The sequence below is a fragment of the Rhinolophus hipposideros genome (genome assembly GCF_964194185.1).
Source record: "Rhinolophus hipposideros genome assembly, chromosome: 16".
NCBI classification, from domain to species: domain Eukaryota; kingdom Metazoa; phylum Chordata; class Mammalia; order Chiroptera; family Rhinolophidae; genus Rhinolophus; species Rhinolophus hipposideros.
Window position 1 is genome coordinate 29,656,924 of NC_138062.1, and position 13,963 is coordinate 29,670,886.

The 13,963-nt window shown below is 33.5% G+C and overlaps 1 protein-coding gene across 5 annotated transcripts in view; it reads left to right on the plus strand.

Annotated features, from left to right (window-relative positions):
* FZD3 (frizzled class receptor 3) overlaps positions 1–13,963 on the plus strand; it is an 82,751-nt gene that overhangs the window by 50,256 nt on the left and 18,532 nt on the right. For all 5 annotated transcript variants that reach the window (XR_013995061.1, XR_013995062.1, XM_081075783.1 and 2 more), the window contains 2 exons: positions 4,784–4,932; positions 9,087–9,320. Coding sequence is in view for 3 of the 5 variants with exons in the window: in XM_081075783.1 (XP_080931909.1) it covers positions 4,784–4,932; positions 9,087–9,320 (383 nt within the window). In the remaining 2 variants the exon portion in view is untranslated. The remainder of the gene's footprint in view (positions 1–4,783; positions 4,933–9,086; positions 9,321–13,963) is intronic.

Sequence of the window (13,963 nt, forward strand, 5' to 3'; positions counted from 1 at the left end):
TGTTCAGCATTCTATTGTATGAATATATCACATTTGTTTATCTGTTTTACTCTTAATGAATAATTAGGTTGTACCTTGTTTTTCCTCTGTTATAAATAATGACGCTATGAATATTTTTATGCATCCAGGTGAGTTTCTCTGTTAATATATACCTAAAAATGGAATTGTTGGGTCATAAAATATACTTGTATGAATCTTTCACTTTACTAGATGTTGCCAGATTGCTTTCCAAAGCTGTTGAAGCAATTTAGAACCCCATATGAAAGTATAGAGATTTCTCATTCTACATCCACACCATAACTTGGTATTATCAGACTTTTTGATATTTGCCAGTCTTATTGGCAGTCCTCATTGCTATTTTAATTTGTATTTCCATGATTGCTAGTGAGATTGAACTTCTTTTCTCATGTTTATTAGCTATTTAGGTTTCCTCTTCTGTGAATTGCTTGTTTATACAGACATAAAAATATCCACACATATATTCTCTATCAGTTTTATGCATTACATAGATCTAACTTGGATTTTCACTTCTTAAATCATGCCTTTTGATAAGCAGAATTTAAAAATTTTTGTGTATTACTTACCCATCTTTTTCTTTTTTGTTTTGAATTGTATCTAATTTAAGAAATCTCTACCCCAAGGTCATAAAAAATCTTCTCATTCTGCAGTTTTAAAGTTCTGCTTTTCAGACGTGGGTTTTTAATCTATAGAATTTATTTTCTATAGAAAAAAATTACCATTTTTAAAAGTTACCATTTTTTTAAAAGTATCATTTTAAAAATATGTAGATATCCAGTTGGCACCATTTAATGACTGGTCCATCTTTTCTCCACTGATCTGTAATGCTACTTCTGTCATATATCAAGTTTCCATATGTGAAAGTTATTTTGCTATTCTTTTCCATGGTCTGTTTTCTGTTCTTTTTAAATCTTCTATCATTGTCTTAATTACGATAGCATTGTGATAGCTCTTTATATCTAATAGGGTAAGTGGGTGACTTTTCAAAGCAGAATAAAACTAAAGGCAGATAAAGCAATGTAGTATAATTAGTGCAAAAAAAATTGGAGTCAGAAGACCTCCATTTTAGAACTGTTGTTGCTTATCAACACAACAGATTCTGCATGAGTCTGATACAATAGTTTATTTTTATTAAGATTTAAATGACCAGAGGCTCAATATAGCCAACCTTTTTGTAATTAATCTATTTTTTAAAATGAAAGCAACACTAATACAATATGTGTCTCCATTAGTAAAATATAGATTCTGCATGATTGGGAAAAAAGCCAAGGATTTTGCCAACTTGATTCAAAGCCAAAGTCTCAGAAATAAGAATTAAATTTAGGCCACCACAATAACCATAAATATGCCTTTGGTGGTTTTCCTTTTTTGCAATGCTTTTTTTCCCTTTTAACATGAATAATTTTTTTTCTATTTAATTAAAAAGAATTTAAGCCCCAGGGTCATTGGTGGATTATGGATGTAAGTTGGAAAAACAAAACATGGGAAAATATTTTCCATATTGTGATTGAATAAAATCCTATTGAAAAATTTTGTAGATTAAAATTAGAGTGGTGTCAGTGGAGCTCAGTTGTTCAGATGATAGAATGTACGCCGTACACAGTTAGCCAGGCTGTTGTCGAAAAAGGACAATAATCAAGATATAAGGCTTACAGTGAATGCTGATTGTCTCCCTTCTCTGCCTTGATTACCTTCATTTATGAATTACTTTTTAGTCTCTTCTGGGACAGTCGTGCTCCATGCACCACATGTTTGAGCATTTATTAGGTGTCCAGCATAGTTCTAAGAATTTGACATGTTTCAACCTATTTTATATGCTACATATATTTGTTTCTTCATATTATGTGAAAATCTGTCTTTAAGAAGTAATGTGCCATAATAGAGAATGTAAGGAAGTCACAAGACAATGTTTGTGCGTGTGTGTGTGTTTGTGTATAAGTGCAGAACATAAATCTTGGACATTGATTCATTTGTAATTCATCATCATGTTTTCTGTCTAGTTGACCACTAATCTAGATAGCTTGCTTTACATTCTTATGATATTCACTATATGCTATATATTAAATGTCAATATAATTTTTGATAATTTCTTAGAGCAATTTATTTGTAGAGCGTTTATTGATATGTCTACCATAATCCATTTCAAATGTATCACATGAGCTTTTGGCATTCTATTAATATTGTAAATGTTTTCCTGGTTAAATATGTTTTGTAAGTATTGATTATACTCGTATACACATAGTTTTGTCCACTTTTAAATATTCAAAAATATCAAGAAAAAATTATTGTAAAACATGCTCAGAGGAAAAACATGTCTCCCCAACAATGTAACCACTATTTATATTTTTCCGTATATTTTTTTTAACATTTTGGTAGCTGCTCTTTGGAGATATATAACCCCAAGGCGGCTTTTGCCAAGTTCTCTTAGAATGCTTGCTTTGGGAGAAGCCAGCCTCTAGTAACCACAAGGTGTGTGGAATTCCAAGCTAGTAATAAGCTATATGGAAAGGCTGAATGAAGATGGAGAGGGAAGTAGGGAGAGAGAGAGAGCCCCAGGCTACTTCCACCTTTTCCAGCAGTCCTAGCTGAGCTATGTATAAATAATGTTATAGATATTACATACAATTTTAAAAGATAAATGTGATCATATTTGACACATTAGTCTACATCTAGTAGAGCACTATATGTACTGGCTTACAGAGGATCACAAGCAGCAATTGTGCGCATCTCTTCATGACTTCATATTTAGTGATATCACCTTGGTAGCTTGAGAATAGCCATAGTTAGTGTGTTTACACCACAGAAATGGGCAGAACCAGAAACCAGGGCTCTCCTCCATCCAGAAAGCCAGCTGTTAAATATTTACTAGCCCACTACTGTCTGTATCTTACTTTTTTCACTTTATTATTTTTGAGTGGCTGCTTATTTGGTTATTTGTATGTAGCATAATTTATTTAAACTATTCCCTATTATTGACCTATTATTTCTTTAGGATATATTTCTTGAGATAGAATTTCTAGATCAAACGATGTACACTGTAAATTTTTTCATAAGTATTACAAGATTGTATACCAGAAAGTTGTATACCAACTGTATAAGTACCGTGTTTCCCCGAAAATAAGACCTAGCCAAACAATCAGCTCTAATGTGCCTTTTGGAGCAAACATTAATCAGTATAAACACTTATAATAAATATAATACAATAAATATTAATATAATATACTATAATTAATATAATATAATTAATATAATATAATATAATACCGGGTCTTATATTAATGTTTGCTCCAAAAGGCCATTAGAGCTGATTGTTCGGCTAGGTCTTATTTTCGGGGAAGCGCAGTATATATTTTAAATGTATGTATGTATGTACGTATGTATGTGTTGACCACCTACTAGGTACCATAGTCTAGGCTCTGGGGATAAAATAGTGGTGGGGGGGGAAGTCTCCTCGTGACCTTTACATTTTTATGGGAGTAATCTATATACCGCTTAAAAGAAGCTGTATAACCCAGACAGACAGACTTGAAAAATACATTGGTAAATAGGAAAAGATACACCTGGAAAACATGCTGATGTGATGAAGTGAAAAGCTGATGTGACAATATTAATGTCAGATAAAATACCGTTTAAGGTGAAGAGCATTAAAAAGGTAAAATGAGCAGCTAGAGCATTATTGAATTTACATAACACCTCACGTAGGCCTGAAGATGAAAACTGACAGGATTAGAAGGAAAACAGATGAGTTCACAGTTAAGTGAGAGCATACCTCTATTAAAATGGATAGGTAAACAGAAAATCAGTGAAGAATATAGGGAAGATTTGAACAGCACAACTAATGAAGTTGATCTAGTACATATAGAAAATTTTGTACCCAACAAATAGAGAATATGCCTTATTTTATAGCACACAAAGAATACTTAAAAAAATTGTGTCCTAAATCACAAAAGAAGTCTCCAAAATTTAAGGTAATCAGAATCTGTAGACCACATTCTCTGACCACAGTAATTGAACTTGAAACCAGCAATGAAAAGAAATTTTTGAAAAATACATCTGACTAGAAACTAGAAAATGCACTGATAAATAGTTATTGGGTTAAAGAGGAAGCTTGGAAAGAGCAAGCAGAGTAAAGATGAAGTAGGTAAAAGGAAGGGCATATTAAAGATAACAACAAATTAATAAAATGGGGGGAAGATTAATACTGCCCTTATTTTATATTGTGAAGACCAATGATAGGACTAGAAAAATTGGCCAAGAAGAATAGAGGTATTACTTGAGCCTCTATTCCTGTTCATGGTTTATTTCTACATTAATAATCTTTTTCTTTAAAATATATCCAATGTGAGCTAATAAGAAAAATATAGGACTCAAAGTATAGATTATAAATTTACTGTCAAGGGGCAGCCGGTTAGCTCAGTTGGTTAGAGTGTGGTGCTCTTAACAAGGTTGCCGGTTCGATCCCCACATGGGCCACTGTGAGCTGCTCCCTTCACAACTAGATTGAAACAACTAACTGACTTGGAGCTAATGGGTGTTTTATTTTAAAAACACACTTAAAATAAATAAAAGTTTGGAAAAATAAAATTGTCAAATTTTCAGGAGTGTTTGTATCTTTTCTATATAGCTAGGAAATTATAGAACTGTTTAAATGAAAACATCAAATTTGTAGAATTATTTACTATTACTTATTTAAAAGATTTTATAATGGCTTTTAATAGAAAGTTCTTTTTATATATTTAAGATATTTTTCTTTCCCTTCTTATAGGTCACTCAGATGAGTCGTCCAGACCTGATTGTCTTTCTGATGAAATATCTAATGGCTCTCATAGTTGGTATTCCGTCCATATTTTGGGTTGGAAGCAAAAAGACATGCTTTGAATGGGCCAGTTTTTTTCATGGTCGTAGGAAAAAAGAGTAAGTTGAAGTAAATTATCACAACGTTCACCAACTTCACATTCACACAAATTTTTTTGTTGCTTACGTTAAAATAGTTTGGATTTGGAGGAAGTATTCCAACAAGATTGTAACCTCCGCTACCATCAGTTAAGATTGGCACAGTAGCATGTCTTAATTAAAAGGTAAAAGCTTATTCTGACAAGGGGTAGCCGGTTACTTCAGTTGGTTAGAGCGCAGTGCTCTTAACGACAAGGTTGCTGGTTCGATCTCCACAAGGGCCGCTGTGAGCTGTGCCCTCCACAAGTAGATTGAAACAATTACTTGACTTGCAGCCAATGGGTCCTGTAAAAAAACACTTAAAATTTTTCAAAAGTTAAAAAAATTAATAAAAACTAATTCTGACAAGATAGCCAAGTAGACTTGGCTTAAGACCTGTTTCTTACTAATTCAGAATATTTGAGGAAGGCCAATTTTTATTTTTAAAAATCCAAATTATAATTTTCTTAAAAACAAATTAATGCTTTACATATATTCTTATTTTATCCTTTTGATGTTCCTGTGAGGGTTGGTATGTATTGTCATCTCTGTGTTACATATGAGAAAACTGAGACGCAAGAGAGGTTAATAAGTGCCTTGGCCAAAGTCACATGGGTATTAGATTAGACTTCCATTTCCAATTATTATTGTGTTTCCAGGTATACCATAAATGATCTAAAAAAATAGCATGTTCTTCCATTCTGATGTAGTACATGTTAAATCCAGAATAGAAAAATGATGTCTAAGAAAGTATTTTAAGAAAGTCTGAAATGTTTAAGAAAGTATTTTAATTCATAGTTAGCCACAGTGCTGCCTGTTAGAGGATCATGGTAAATATAAAACTTGCCAGAGCAGTCTTTTGAGGGCATATTAAAGAATCTTTAATTTTTTTGAGCCCTTAGTTCATAAAATAAAACAAATATGACTTTCCGATATTCACAAAAGAACAAATTATTTCAAACTTTTTAGTATTAGTCTTATATGTATACTATATCTGAATTCTAAGTTAGTGGAGTCCATATTCCTATGATTTTACTTAACATACAGTCCATGGAAATGGGCTTCGGGAGATAGTCTATAAAACTCTTAAGATTATATTTAAAATGTTGTGCCTTGTATGGGTTAATGTACTTAAACAACTTAAAGTACTTCAATAACAAAATCTCTATTTTCTAAAATACCAGTAATTAGCAGTTTCTATTAAACAGATTAGATTTAGAAAATCACATTTAAAAAATGTCTTATTATCATATCTGAGACTGCTACTTAGTGATAGCAGATAATGCATTTATCCTTTATATATGATTTCCTAGGGGAGAGAAGGAAAGAATGGAAAAGATTCATTCAACAACAAGAAACATGTATTTTCTAGGCATTAATTCATCCTTTAGGAAAGTTCTTAATTGAATGTTTCCTATGTGCCATGAACTATTTTGGGACACCGGGGATTCAGTAGCAAAAAAATCAGGCCAAGTCCCTGCTTTCATGGAGTTTCCTCTTTGTGGGATTTATCTACGTATTCTTTGAAATTTTTAAATATATTTTATGCATATATATTTTAATCATAGTAAAACATAATCTGAGGAAAGGGCTTGTGTTACACATTCCTGGTCATCTCTGGACTATGCACAAACAATTCTGTAAGAGGGTTGTATTAGAAATTCCAGAGAGAGCCAAACCCACGCTACCTTACGGAGAATCATCCAAGTTATTTGGGGGATCCTGGTTGGGCCAGAACCCTGTTGAAACTGGTTAAAATTCCCAAAGATCCTTCTATTTGGTTTTCTGCAACTGTGGATTTCCACCCCCACCCAGCCAATTCACTGGGATCCTCCACGCCAGGACTGTGTTCTGTGCGAGAGAGGCAGCCCCTCTCTGGAGCACGAGCGTGTGAGCGTCCTTGGCTATTTCTGTCATCTGTCTGGTTTCACCTTTGAGAATGACTATAAAGTAATCATAATAGTGGTTACCAGTTAATCGAGCACCTGTAATACTCCTAGCACTGTTCTAAGCATTTTATATATTGTTAAATCGTTTACTCCTCTGAAAAATTTTGGGATCATCGTTTTGCAGGTGAGGAAACGGAGGCATGGAGCCACGGTTTCATAGCTAGTGAATGCCAGAATTGAGCTTCAAACCCAAGCAGTCTGACTGTAAACCAGTCTTTGCTTTTATCCTTTCTATTATACTGTGCTATAGAGACTGGCTTCCAAAATTGTATAAATCAAATTAGTGTTCTCCTCCTACGTGAAGCCACATTTAAGACTGTCTGATACTAACTGAAATATATTTAGAAATCTTCTTTTAGAATTAATTATCTAGGTCACATCATTTACTTTCTCTGGACCTCTGTTTTCATATCTGTAAAATGAGGGGACAAACCATCACCATTTGAAGGTGGATTAAATTTTTGGAACAACCAGAAATCAGTTTGAACCAAGTTTTAAAAATAAATTTAGAAAATAAAGTCAGCTATCAAGACTGACTTGGGATGTACATATACACAAATGGGGCCATTGAAGACAGTGGAACAAATACTGGGTTTTGTTTTTCTTTTGACTTGTTCTTTTTTCTATCTAGTTTTTGACATTTGTTTTCAGATATAAACATGTTTTATCATTACTTTATGATTGGCTTCTAAGCCACTTAAACTTAAGTTTCATCTCTGACTACTGGTTTTGTTGTGTGACTTTTGGCAAGTTCTTTAATCCCTTACAACCTCGTAGTATCTTCATCTATAAAATGGGGATCACAATATTTATTCTTAATGGATATGTCATATTATCTAAGAAATATCCTCTCAGGACATTAGTGTCCATAAGAACATTACTAAGAAGGATCAAAGGAGTACATATTTAAAATACCTGGTACAATGCCGGTACTCAACACATATTCTTCTTCCTTCAGCACTTCTACCCCAGCACTAACACAACAACAGTGCTTTTATAATTTGAAAACAGAATATATGCACTTTCTCACTGTATGATCCAATCTTTACATATTGGAGGGTTTTTTAATTTAATGTAATTGTGTATCTGTGGAGTCATTGCAGGGTACTGATGCTCATAGTTACTTATTTACATAAACTGAGATACTGATCTTGGCAACTATTTAGTTGGGTCTTGTATTTAATTACTGCTTTGTTCATCATCATAAACATCTATCTGCTTTGAACACTTTCATAGCAGTTAAAAACTTTTGCCCTTGACAGTAATTTTTTAAAAATAAATTTCATTGGGGAATATTGGGGGACAGTGTGTTTCTCCAGGATCCATCAGCTCCAAGTCATTGTCCTTCAGTCTAGTTGTAGAGGGCGCAGCTCAGCTCCAAGTCCAGTTGCCATTTTCAATCTTCATTTTCAGGGGGCGCAGCCCACCATCCCATGCGGGAATTGAACCGGCAACCTTGTTGTTAAGAGCTCGCATTCTAACCAACTGAACCATCCGGCCATCCCTGCCCTTGACAATAATTTATCCACTTAAATTTTTCCTCCAAGCCTTTACTATGTCTGGGACTTAATTGTATGTTTGCTTAAATTAATTTATCATGCTTTGTTCTAGTTATGACCACTCATGTTTATTCCAGCACTAGACAACTGCTTTTGCCATAAAATCAAGTTGTAGCCTTAAAACAACTGTTCTTACAAATTAAAAAATGTTGTATCTGTGCTACATTGAGGCCTCCACTACTTCCATAAACCATGCAACAGAACAATTTTTCTACTTTATAGTAATATCTTTGTAATGTTTCGGTGTCCTTGAAGATCATAAAATTCTTTAGCTGAAAGGGACTTTTTAGAAATGATGAAATTGTATACCTTCATTTTATAGATGAGGAAAATGAAGGAAAGGAAATAGTGACTTGCCTAAGATCATATATTTATTGCTAGAGTTGGAACTAAAATCCTGATTTCCTTATGCCAACACAGTCCTCTTTCCATCATACTACTTTAGGGGACAGATTGACACAGATTTTTGTTATATTCTTTCCTCTCTCAATGTGACCTTATATTGTCCTAAAGACATTAGGTGGAAAGCAATTAATTTCAAGAATAATGCTGGTGTGCCGCAAAAGTATTGTTTCTTGGTCTATAGGAATGTTAATCTGTATCTTAAATTTAGTATTTTGTTGTCTAGGATGGTGAATGAGAGCCGACAGGTACTCCAAGAACCGGATTTTGCTCAGTCCCTCCTGAGGGATCCAAATACTCCTATTATAAGAAAATCAAGAGGAACTTCCACTCAAGGAACGTCCACACATGCTTCTTCAACTCAGCTGGCGATGGTGGATGACGAGCGAAGCAAAGCAGGGAGTGTCCACAGTAAAGTGAGCAGCTACCACGGCAGCCTCCACAGGTCCCGGGATGGCAGGTGAGTTTCTTAGGTACTTTAGTTTATTTCATGTGCTGAATTAGAGCTATGCAGCTTAAGAAGGAAGAGCAGCCAATTCTGAAATAGAAGTTGAACATTGTTAATTTTTTTGAACTGTACTGGGAACAGTTGTCCCAGATTATGATCCGACTTAAAGCCAGTCAGAGGAGTTTAGATGTGATGCAGTAAGCAGCACGGAGCCATTGAGGGTGCTGAGCAGGGAGCAGGCAGGGTGAAAGGGGTTATTTTAATAAGATTAATTTAGCAAACAATTATGTAATACCTACTATATCAGTCACTGTGCCAGACTCTGGGAATACAAAGATAATTTAGGCATAATCTTTGTTTTTAATAAGCTCACAGTCTATTAAGAAATAATATAGTCACTATTAGTCTTGTAGGTAAAAACATGGGATTTGGCGTAATAAGCCTCAGTTTTCTCATCTATAAAATGGACGTAGTAATAATATCTGCCTCTTTAGTAATGTAGAAAATAAGAGATAATATATCTAATTACTTAGAACAGTGCCTGTCTCAGTAAGTTTCTGATATTAACTTCTATTATTATTGTAAGTGAACAACTAAAGTAAAATATAAGTATGATGGTACAGTCAGCCCTCTGTATCCATGGGTTTTGCATCTGTGGATTCAATCAACTGTGGATTGAAAATATTTGGAAAAATAATGTTACTTTGTTGCTGACATTGTACTATGTAGTTAGGCCTACAATGGTTGTGTCTGTACTGAAGATGTACAGACCTTTTTTTGTCTTGTCATTATTTCCTAAGCAATACAGTATAACAGCTATTTGAATAGCATTTACGTTATATTAGATATTATAAGTAATCTGGAGATGATTTAAAGTGTACAGGAGAATGTCCATAGGTTATATGCAAATACCACACTGTTTTACATCAGGGACTGAAGCATTCTCGGATTTTAGTATCCATCCGCAGGGGTCCTAGAACTTATCCCCCATGGATATTGAGGGAAGACTGTATAGCTCAGAGGTTAGCAAACTTTCTCTATAGAGTCCATGGTAATTAATTTAGGCTTTGTGAGTCATATGGTCTCTTTGCAGTTATTCATTTATGCTGTTGTAACATGACCATAGACAATATGTAGTCAAATGGGAATGGCTGTGTTCCAATAAAACTTTATTTACAAAAATAGGAAGGGTGAGAGGTCAGAGAAATCTTCATAGTGAGAATGTTTGAGAGAAGTCTGGATATATTTTCTTGTTAAATTTGACAATGGAGACACTAGGTTATAAACTTCTTAGGAGCTTTGCAGTAACTTGATTGAGAGATGATGAAGGTTAGTAGGAAAGTGGTGGCAGTGGGAAGAGAGAAAGAACTGATCTGAAAAATATTTAGAAAGAAGAAATGAAAAGGTAGGAATTGGTGATGGATTAATAGCAGCTAGAGAAAGACTGTCAGAGTTTTTCTTTCTTTCATTTTCATTTATGATTTCTAGTTTGGGAAACTAAAGGAATGAAAATTCTTATGCCGAAAATGGAAAGCATTCTGTGTTCACTTTAAAACATCTGTTTCTACAACTGTGGTATATTTTCAATCTTATTTCAGCCTTTCTCACAGTCTTCTCTATCCTACTGTAGGCTGTGATTCCTGTCCTTACTCTGTTTTTAGATCTTCTGGTTTTTCCTCTCAACTTGATGTCTTTGCCTTCTAACTGGGTCAGCTACTCCATGTTTTAAAAAACAGCAGTCTTTCATTGACTGTGATACATTTTTATCTTGTTTTTATCCATTTCTTTTTCCTTTCCTTGGCAGATTTTTTAAACGAATATTTTGACTTTTCTATGTATTCTATCCTTGATTTCTTGTATATCTATTCTTTTACTCCTTACCCACCTAAACTATACCTTACAACATCATCAATGACCTGTTTTTTTAACCACATTCAAATATCTTTTGTCTTTCCTGTCTTTTTCCTTCCATTCAGCACTCCTATGTAAGAAGCATTCTTCGAAGTGCTAGGAACGAAGAGATGGAAGAGAGAAAACAGTCAGTTAGGATACACTTTAATGGGTATAATAAAATCATATACAAGGTGCTTTAGGATCCCAGAGAGATAAACTATCTCACGCATCATGGAAAATCAGAGGAAACTGCACAAACAACATAGCACTTCTAACTTTGAATAGGATTCAGAGGAGGCAGTTGGAAATTAAAGACAAGGAAACAGTTACATGCAGAGGCAGGGAGGACAAAAGGCTTAAAGTTCCATACTGGAGTATGGCTAGAGCATAGCATGTACTTTTGGGCAATTATGGTGATGAAATCAGGTTTGTATTTGAGAAAGATCACTTTGGCAACAGCATACAAGAGAAGGAGTTTTTAGGTAAGACACTCATAAGGAGGGAGAGAATCAGAGTCTTTTAGAGTATGTTTTGGCAACACCACCCTCCCTGAACTATCAGCATTCTTTGACATTTGATACTATTAACCTCATCCTTTTCAATAGGATTGAACAATCATTTATAGTACAGTGCCTATGCATGTGGGGTACCTCATATAAAGAGATATATAGAAGAAAGGTGAAGTGTAATTTCTGCATTCTAGGAGGATATAACCTTACAGAGAAGATAAGACAGACACATAAGAGCTAATTAAATAATAGTGCCAGCCAGCAATTAAGACAATGAGTGATAGAGATGATTGATGTTACAGAACTTCAGAAGAGAGAAAGATCAGATTGGCCCATGAAAATATCTTAGAGGAGATAAATAGGGTGAATGAATGATAACAAAAGAAAATTTCATATTGAGTAGAGAATTTCCAAAGGTAATTAATTATAGCGGACTTCAGCCTCTGAGTCCCGCACAGTGCTAAGCATATATATATTAGGAGGCAAGTCTATTGAATAGCTAATGACTTTAGAAATAATGTGGGCATTTCCCAGAAATTCCGGCCCTAACACTGTAATCACAGCCTACTTAAACTGTTCTATGTGTGGTGTCTGAACACTCGTACTATAAGACCCTCTGCCATACCCAGAACGTCAGAGCAGATTTGAAAGATTCCAAGACCACATTGAAACTAAAAGTCTAAATAAGGATTTTCATAATTCCAAAAGCAATCTCATGGAGATTTCTTTCTGCATCAATCAATTTTTAAGTTTACTTATTAACTAACACTATCTTTTGGCCATCTTTTTCTCATCATCTCATGGTTTCTTGGTTATGAGAGAAAACACACCCACACCCTTCTCAATATTCATTGTAGTCCGGACTCCTTGATGGATAATTAATTATTGATCTCAGTGTTATGTAAAATAAAATACTTAGGTAAATACACTTACACATGTGTATCAACTTCAAAGAATAGTAATTGGTAATTAGATGAGAGGATGGTTAGAAAAGAAAGTGGATGAGTAGGTAGATGGAAGTTTGGGAATGAGTGATTAGGGTGGTAAGTAGGTGACACAAGGGAAAGCTAGGGAATACATAATGATATATTGGTGAAACTATGATGAATTCAGTTATTTATATTAATGGTAGCAAATAGTATAGAGCATCAAAAAGAGTAAATCATCTTCAGGTTTCTTTTGTTTTGACTATGGAATATACCATATAATCTTTTTATTAATTAACCATCCTAATTGTTTTGTCTAAGCTTATATTAAGATTAATGTATATTTTCATATTGTATATTAGAGTAAATGGTCACAGTGGCTTAAATGATTATTAAAAGATAAATAAATTTGGTAATTTCCATATATACAATTGAGATTAAATACTATAATTAAATTTATTTTTCTGTGTAGTTGATATCTAATTATCCATGGGCAGGTTGGTTGTATTCCAGAATTTTGTGGATAGCCACATATTTCGTTTAAATAATTAGACATAAGAACTCAATATAGTAATTTTTTCTATGAAAAATATATTTTTTGAGTTTTACTTGTAACTCAAATGTTAGGTTTTATTTTAGAAAATACCCAATTCATATTTTTAAAGTGATTTGTTTTTATTTTTGATTACTTTGATATCATTCGTAGAACTGCATCATATTTTGCTTTTTTTCATTTGCCAATTTATTTGAAATAGACAATTAAGAAGTCATTGAGAGGTGCAAGATCTCCAAGTTAGCAGGCAAATCATGTTTGGGAAAATCTGTCACTCAGTTTAGGGCAAATAATGATTAGGCAAAATACTAATAGAATAACAAGCTCATTCTAAAATATTTTCATTTGCAAACATAGTAATTAATTTACCAAAACACGCAAATCAAATTTAAAACTGAAAACAAAAGACATGCTTTCTTTTATAATTTAAAAGGATTTCTCAATTTTTAAACTCTACGATCTACTGAAAACATTATTTAACAAACACTGCTGTAAAAGTAGATCACCTCAGTAGTGTATGAAATCAATCTTTAAATTTTATAAATGATTTATATTGACTCATGAAATTTGTTGTAATTATGAAGGAATGATAAATGACAGCCAGTAGTCTTCAGCTGCTTATGATTAATTCTTTGGATGACTATTTTAAAAAGAAATGGCCTGCTATAGTCTTTTTATTTTTAGAAACATTACTTAAAATTTAATATATTAATTAAAGGTGTAAGTTATGTTAAGTTTCCTTCGAGGTTTGTTACCCGAATTCAAATACTTTTT